Source organism: Cynara cardunculus (genome assembly GCF_001531365.2).
Source record: "Cynara cardunculus var. scolymus isolate 2C chromosome LG 3, CcrdV1, whole genome shotgun sequence".
In the NCBI taxonomy this organism is placed as follows: Eukaryota; Viridiplantae; Streptophyta; class Magnoliopsida; order Asterales; family Asteraceae; genus Cynara; species Cynara cardunculus.
Window position 1 is genome coordinate 8,058,597 of NC_037530.1, and position 8,087 is coordinate 8,066,683.

Consider the following 8,087-nt stretch of genomic DNA (forward strand, 5'->3'; position numbering starts at 1 on the left):
TAAAAACACAAAATAAATAAATTACTAAATATAATACAAAATATTGGTTAATATTTAAAAAAATATTAATCAATACGTATAATAATTATATAATAATAATAACATTTAAAACATATATGTCAATATTTGACCTTTAAATATGTAAGTCAAATTAAAAAACTTTTATTTTTTATTGCTTGGTTTCTGAGTCGAAAACAATTGAACAATCCAATATACTATTTGTTGTTTAAAAAATCTCAACCTAACATAACTCAAATAAAATTACAACTAACTCAATCCAAACCATACTGGTTGGGTTGGCTTTAATGGAGTTGAAATTATGATACATCATTTTATAATCTAGCTAAATATTTGTGTTTAAACGGAGTAATGTGAAAATAAGATGGACAAAAAAAAAAATAGCAAATTCAGTTTTTTTAAGGTTCATGCAAATAAAAAATAAAATTACAGTTGAAATTGTAATATAATTTTGAATATTACTAATTATGAGTTTCTCTAATGTCAAATAAATATATATTAATTAAGGACTTAACAATCATATTAAATCTATATTATAGAAAAGCGTTGGGTTTATTTACTTGAGTTGAGTTCAAATTACCCTAACCCAATTACAACATGATAAATACGGTTCAGTCTCTACTTATATCAGGTATGGTTGGGTTGGGTTGGTCAGGTTCAGGGACGAATCCACTTTGATGCCACTGTATTATTCATCAGTCAAAAGAAACAAATTTAGGTTCATGAAATACGAAACAATATCGATTTGTTGTGTGCCATCATATATATTTTGAAATTACAATAATGATATATGTTTTTCCTGCTAGAATTGGTTTGCAATACTTTTCTTCCACTCCAGACCCGAGTTTGAATCATGTTGGTGTCATTTTCTTAGTTTTAACTTTTAGTTTCAGATTTATTATGTTTCTGAAAAAAAAAAATACAACAAAAGACTTTGAACACAAGATTTCACATATGAAAAATAATAAAAACAACAGACTAATTATAATGTTGTGAAAAATACATCGATATTTGTTTCTTATAATCAAACTGTATCACCGTTTGAAAAAACATAATCAAGTCCCAATCGGGTTGGACGGGTTTTTAAGGTTTCCTGACTACAAACCAAATCTTAGATGGATGCGTATGATGCATTTTTTTCCAACAAAATTAAACCGTTCCCAAACGGCATGTAAGAGAGTGGAGTTTGTACGTTTGTGAATTGTCTTGTGTGCAATAGAATGAATTGATACTAAAATAAAACAATATTTTAATAGGGACTGTTTCCATCAAACGTAACAATCTCAGGGGCTGAAATTGCAAAATACGTTGTCTTTGGTATTGACATTTCCGTCCTCCCTACGGCTATATCGTTGTCTTTTATTTCTTTATCATTGTTTCGATTCAAAAACACATAGAGACGTTGTTGGCTTTTAGCTTTTGCCTTCTTTCCCCTTTTAAATCGAAACCCTCGCATCGTTCTTCCCCAACTCCAATGCTTTTTTGTTGTTGTAGAAAAATATCATCACTTTCTTTCTAACTTTGGAAATCTTGACCACAATTAAAGAGCTCAAAGTCTGTTTTGTTCATGTATGCTCGTAAATAATCACCATATCAAGCACGAAAACAGAACCCAGATTGGTTTCGTCTTGGTTACTTTCAGGAGCAGAAGAAGTTTTTGGGTTTGAATTTGTGGAAATCGTAGGGTTTTGATTTTGTGGGTGAAGGGTTGCAGGTTTAGATGGAAAATTCAAGTGATAAAAGTATGAAAAATGATGGGTTTGATTCGTTTGACAGTACTACAAGTAGTTCGAATTCGGATACTTCTTCTAAAGAATGTTGTTCTTCCCCTACTCCTCTTGGGTGGCCTATTAGAAAGGCTCAATTGATGGAAAAATGTGGCGATGTTTCAGAAGATAAAGTGAAAATAAACCCCCAATTGGATGATGATTCCAAATTGAAGAAAATGGGTTCCAGAATTTCAGGTTAGTAGCTCTGATTTGGATTTTGTTTGATTCAATTCCTAAATGGGTTTTTGGGGAAATGCTAAATGAAATTTGGGGGGGTTTGCTGTTCTAGGGTTCATATGTCTGTGTTTATGCATTTCAAACTGATTGTTTACATCAATTTTATGTTTGTTTATTGAAAAACTTGAATCTGCTTAGAAATATGACCTTTTTGTGAATTAACACTTTCTTGTTTCAATTGAATCTGGTTAGAAATGGAGATGATGAAAGAGAGATTTGCTAAATTATTGCTTGGAGAAGACATGTCTGGTAGTGGCAAAGGGGTCTGCACAGCTTTGGCCATTTCAAATGCCATTACAAACCTTTGTGGTAACTAAACCTTAAACCCTAAACCCAAAATGAAGAACATGTTTGTTCTTGTGATTAATGGGTGTACTAATTTGTTGTATTTTTGGTACAGCTACTGCATTTGGTCAATTGTGGAGATTGGAACCCTTGAGATCTGAAAAGAAACAAATGTGGCAAAGAGAGATGGAATGCCTTCTTTGTGTTAGCGATCACATTGTCGAATTAATACCATCATGGCAGACGTTTCCAGATGGAAGTAAGCTCGAGATCATGACTTGCAGACCAAGATCAGACATTTTCATCAACCTCCCGGCTCTTCGCAAATTAGACAACATGCTTCTGGTTGGTGTTCATTGGTTTTCGCTTTAATTATATCAGATTATATTGTCATCTTGCTTGTTAGCTAGTTTTTGCCAAAAGAAAGCGATGATCACATTTTTTTTTTAATTTATAGGAAATACTAGATAGTTTCATTAGCACGGAGTTCTGGTACGTTGATCAGGGGATAGTTGCACCAGAGGCCGATGGTGCAGGCTCTTTCCGCAAACCACTCCAACGGCACCAGGAGAAATGGTGGCTGCCGGTGCCCCGTGTCCCTGCTGGTGGCCTCCAAGAAGACACCAGGAAACAGTTAAACCACAAGCGCGAATGCACTAATCAGATTCTAAAAGCAGCCATGGCAATTAACAACATTGCTTTATCGGAAATGGAAGTTCCAGAATCATACTTTGAATCCCTCCCAAAGGTATCATAACCAAAACGATCACTCGTTTCTAATTTTAACACGTTTTAATTAGGATCGAATGCTGACTATGAATCTATAATCTGGTTTCTAGAATGGGAGAACTTGTCTAGGAGACGTTATCTATCGTTATATATCTTCAGAGCAATTCTCATCAGAGTGTTTGTTAGATTGTCTTGATCTTTCATCCGAACATGTTGCTCTCGAGATTGCAAACCGTGTGGAGGCATCAATCTATGTGTGGCGTAAAAGGGTTCACTCTAGACCTTTACCTAACCCAAACCGATCTGCGGCTAAAGCCTCGTGGGACATGGTTAAGGACCTAATGGCCGATGGGTACAAGAGGGATTCACTAGCCGAAAGAGCCGAAAGTCTCTTGATGTGCCTCAAACATCGGTTTCCTGGTCTAACTCAAACCTCATTAGACATCAGCAAGATTCAACACAATAAGGTACTTGAAAGCAGGAATCTTGCTAACTTTCTTGGAAACCTTCTTAATTACTTGGTTTGATTTTGATTTTGATTTTGATTTTGTGAACCTTCAGGATGTTGGAAAATCGATCTTGGAGAGCTACTCAAGAGTCTTGGAGAGTTTAGCATTCAACATCGTGGCACGTATAGACGATCTACTTTACGTGGACAACTTGACTCGACAATCAGATAATCCGTCAACCACGGCCGACGTAATCGCTCACAAACGAGTCTCGATCCCGTGTATATCATCTTCAGGGACGCCCTACAAGTCTGCTTTCGGGACTCCAAAGTTTTCACCGGGACCCATTGCGCCGCCTGCAACGGGAGACCGAACTCCGTCGTTGAATGGCAATGGCAGCAACAAGCCGCCTAGACGGGGGTTTGGGGTGAAACGAGCGTTAACGAGCTATCTTGCTGGCGACACAAAGGTAAAGAGTAACTGTCAGTTGCTCGAAGGCCCTGGCTGTCTTTCGACTAGAAACTCAGAAATGCCGCCAGCTCGTAGCAGCATCGACGGTCCATTGAGCCAGAAAGAGAACCAGAACCCGAGCAGGTTACCGACGATAGAGCGATGATATTTGATTGTGTTAAAGTTAATTTGTTGATTAGCTTACAGTACTGTTAAAAACAGTTGCAACAAAGTGAGGATTATTTACCCTCATGGTTGACTTTTGTATTTGTTGTGGAAGATTGTTGACCCATTTGATTTTAATGAGTGTACTTTATGTTTTTGTATCTAAATATAACATATATTTGCAATAATCCCCATATCTACCACCGGCGGCTGTTGTTGGATCTCCGGCGACGGCGAGTCTTGCTTTTCCGATGTCTGATTCAAAATTTCAAATAGATTCATGTCACGTGATGGGGGGCAGTGTCACGGGCAGTGGGTGACAGAGAATTGGATGTGGGTGACGCCTGCAGTGCACGCTCCTGCTTTCACAGTTTCTTTCACTCATTGAAATTTAGCATTATTAATTACCGTCGCGCCCAACCCGTTCAAATAATTCCCTTTTTCAACTGAAAACACAGGTAAACCGTTTACCCTTTACTTACCCGGTAAGTATTTACTGATAAGAGTCAACACTATGATTTATTTTGATGCATAAGATTTTAGTATATCAAAACATATAGAATGCAACAATTTAGTGGGTAAGCGTTTACTTGGGTAAGAGTCGTCATCCTCACTTACCGATTAAGACTCTCCATCATTCTCGTCGCTCTTACCCGGTAAGATTCTTGACCTTTCTCATGTTCATCCGATGAGAAAATTTATCTGGTAAGTACTTACCAAGTAAGTGTTTAGTAAACGACCCCTAACACTTACAGCTGATAAGATATCTGGTAATTGAAAGACTAACCGATAAGTTGTGAATTATAATTGATAAACATTCACATTTACATACCAACATGTTCATAACAAAAAGTTAAGTGTGAATGCTCGCTTGTATAATGATGTTACTCACCATAAAATGTGTGATTTATCTACCGGATTAACCTCATAATATTGGTGCAAGACGTATTTTGAAGCATTGTAAATCATGGTACATTTAGATCTGAATGTTAATTCGCTTTACATTATTGCATTCAAAATACATATAAGTTGGTTTGAACATTCACAGTAAAAAAAAAACTACAGTTTTTAAATATCTATAAAAATAATATTTATTGGCTAATGGGGTTGGTAAGATGAGGTTTTGTGAAGAAAAAAATGTCCACTTTCTCGTCTAGTCTATGATTACGAGAATAACACATAAGATTTTTTTTTGGGTGTTTGGAATTGCTTATAAAAACAATTTATTGACTTATTCCGGTATGACATCAGTAATAAGCACTTTTGAGTGTTTGGATAAACAATTTATACTGGTGCCAAACCGGTAATTAGGAGTTTTTGAAGAAGTTAAACCCTTCTGACTTATAATAAGTTGATAAGTGTTTTTGTTGAAAAAGCACAAGTTGTTTCAAATAAACAATCTCAAACACCCCCTTAAAATGTATCAATAAACAATCGATAAAATTTCCAGTTTTCTTAAAAACAAAGAATGTAAAGATTTTTGGCACGTATATAGCTTTAATTACTTTTATGAGTGTTAAAAAAATGACATTTGGGTTTTTATGCCTCGAACCGGATGTTATGTAAATAAATATCTGGGGTTGGGATCGTGTGAGAAGTAAAGTTAAAATAAGAAGCATAAAAAGGGATTTGGACCCTTGATCACCTTTAATCTCAAACTCACTCATGAATCATGCTTGATACGGGATTGATCTCATAGTGTACATCCAACTTTCATATGTTTTTTATATTAACTATCTTTCTCATCGGAACCAATCATGTTGTAACAATATATAAGAGGAAGATATTAATGCATCCTTAGTGTAGAAAGCACCATGTTTATAGTGCTTTTTAATTATGGCAAGATATATCGAATACGAATCAAGTATTTGATGTCTAAAATCACGAAACCAACCTAAAATTCTAAATGCCTCAAACCGGACTTATGAAGGACCCGGGGTGTTTGTACCAGTTTAATCGATTTTTGCCAGTAGAATTTTTTTTTGTATAAAAATTTCATATGCTAAATTTTCAAGGGTGCTCCATGATATTAAAAAAACACAAGAGTCATCAACCAAAAATTCGAAAAAAGCCTCTTGAAATCGACAAAAACCCGAAAAAAAGTCCATAGAAATCAACAAAAAAAAAAAACTTAAAAACCCTCTCGAAGCGGTGGAGTTTGGCTAAAAACACACCGGGCTTACACTTAAGGCGTAGTCTTGCCTCTTGCTTAAAAGATCAATTCCATTTGAAAAAAAAGTACTTTATTTCCCGAATCGACATAATTGACCTTCACCATGTCAAACTGTGTTGACTTTTCCACGTGATCAAACCGCACCTTACTTGCTTTTCATCCACCTTAAAGATGCAAGTGTATGACCACTTGACAAAAATTCTGGACCCACCACTAATTAATCAATCCTATATATGGACATAAGAATGGACCTACTCCACTTGAAATCAGTCCATAAACTTATATTAAATAAAAAATCTGATATGGATTCATGTGACCGATGGACAAGAAAAACGATAAACAAAACTTGTAACGAAGTATACGGGCTCTCCAAACGTGGCTTCGACGTGACGCTTTGTTCCGGGATGTTCTAAGTTTTTGGTTTCTTTTTGGGTTATGTATTGCTATAGAGGTATTAATCAATGATCCCACCCACATACCAAAACTTTGATGGTGCTTCCTCCATTACCATTAAATAGATAGTGTAACCAACTTTGTTTATAGCCAAAAACCACTATAAAACCCCATGAATCCACAGCTGCTTCTCATTCACAAATGGCAGCTTCAATGAAACTTGTGCACTTGTTTGGTGGTGTTCTTGTTGTTCTTGTGATAATAACTGGGCTGAGTGAAGTAAATGGAGCTGGTGAATGTGGTAAAGCGAATCCTGATATGGAAGCGTTCAAGCTTGCACCTTGTGCATCTGCTGCACAAGATGTGAACGCTTTTGTCTCTGGGCGCTGCTGCGCCCAGGTCAAGAAACTAGGGAGAAACCCGAAATGTCTGTGTGCCGTGATGCTGTCTAATACAGCCAAGAGTTCCGGGATTAAGCCAGAGATTGCCATGACCATTCCTAAGCGATGCAATATCGCTGATCGGCCTGTTGGTTATCAATGTGGAGGTTGGTTTTTATTCATTTGTTAACCTATGGTTTTAGATGTTTTTATAAGGCTGACCAGTTGGAAAATTTTGCTTTGCAGCTTATACATTGCCTTGAAAGATTGAAGGGTGCTGGGTTTCCATTGGAATGATGTATGTATGAATGTTGTATGGGTGAGTTTGAAATTGTGCTTTGAATAAATCCCATTTTCTTGGTTCTTGATGATATTGTTTTTGTTTGCTTTTATGTTGCGATAAATTATGTTTGAACATAAAGTCTAAATCGAATTGGAACCGTTTCAAGACTTTGCAAATCCATCTCTAAAAGTTGTTGGAGTACCAATATTCCGCTGTATATGATGGGAACTTCATTCTCTACTCAAACGACTCTTTTGGAGAGTAATCTGATTTGGTTTCACATTATCTCACATGGTATCAAAGTCAATGTCTACTACTCTAGGGACTCAATACTCTCAGACCTGTTGGAACAGGCGTGGTGGAATCCCACATCAACTAGACTTGGACAATTCATCCCTAGAACCTTCATTCTCTCTTTGAAGAGAATCTAATTCACATTCCCGCATTGTATCAAAATGAAAGTCTATCGCTCTAGAAACTCTATACTCTAGAACAATATGTGTCCGTCTAGCCTCTGTTGGAAGAGGTATGTTGGAGTTTTACATCAACCAAATTTGGACAATTTCTCTTCCATATACGTTAGAACCTCTATTCTCTCCTCAAAGACTCTTTTGAACAGTAATATAACCGGGTTCCATATATTCTCAGAAAAGCCATTGATACATGTAACATTATTATTGTCAAATAAATACATGTATGTGCTGGGTACACCAAACCAAAAGATGCACAAAACGGCCGTTGGCGTAGATCAATCCT

The 8,087-nt window shown here is 36.3% G+C and overlaps 2 protein-coding genes across 3 annotated transcripts; both read left to right on the forward strand.

Annotated features, from left to right (window-relative positions):
* The first annotated feature begins 1,522 nt into the window (after positions 1–1,522).
* LOC112509398 (rop guanine nucleotide exchange factor 5-like) lies at positions 1,523–4,240 on the forward strand. 2 transcript variants are annotated; one of them, XM_025114339.1, is made up of 7 exons: positions 1,523–1,982; positions 2,217–2,333; positions 2,425–2,654; positions 2,767–3,057; positions 3,149–3,505; positions 3,600–3,993; positions 4,027–4,240. In XM_025114339.1, exons 1-7 carry the CDS (start codon positions 1,739–1,741, stop codon positions 4,101–4,103), a joined length of 1,710 nt encoding a protein of 569 aa, XP_024970107.1. In that variant the 5' UTR covers positions 1,523–1,738; the 3' UTR covers positions 4,104–4,240. The 2 variants fall into 2 exon arrangements, with proteins under 2 accessions (XP_024970107.1, XP_024970106.1); XM_025114338.1 differs by having other exon boundaries at positions 3,600–4,240.
* Positions 4,241–6,863: 2,623 nt separating this feature from the next.
* LOC112509399 lies at positions 6,864–7,421 on the forward strand. Its single transcript, XM_025114340.1, has 2 exons — positions 6,864–7,215; positions 7,295–7,421. Exons 1-2 carry the CDS (start codon positions 6,870–6,872, stop codon positions 7,309–7,311), a joined length of 363 nt encoding a protein of 120 aa, XP_024970108.1. The 5' UTR covers positions 6,864–6,869; the 3' UTR covers positions 7,312–7,421.
* Positions 7,422–8,087: the final 666 nt, after the last annotated feature.

Bases quoted from the DNA above. Each gene is read 5' to 3' on its own strand.
- LOC112509398 (XM_025114338.1), top strand. From the start codon at position 1,739: ATGGAAAATTCAAGTGATAAAAGTATGAAAAATGATGGGTTTGATTCG. The intron at 2,334-2,424 runs GTAACTAAACCT...TTTTTGGTACAG, and splicing joins TGCCATTACAAACCTTTGTG to CTACTGCATTTGGTCAATTG. The intron at 3,506-3,599 runs GTACTTGAAAGC...GTGAACCTTCAG, and splicing joins GCAAGATTCAACACAATAAG to GATGTTGGAAAATCGATCTT.
- LOC112509399 (XM_025114340.1), top strand. From the start codon at position 6,870: ATGGCAGCTTCAATGAAACTTGTGCACTTGTTTGGTGGTGTTCTTGTT.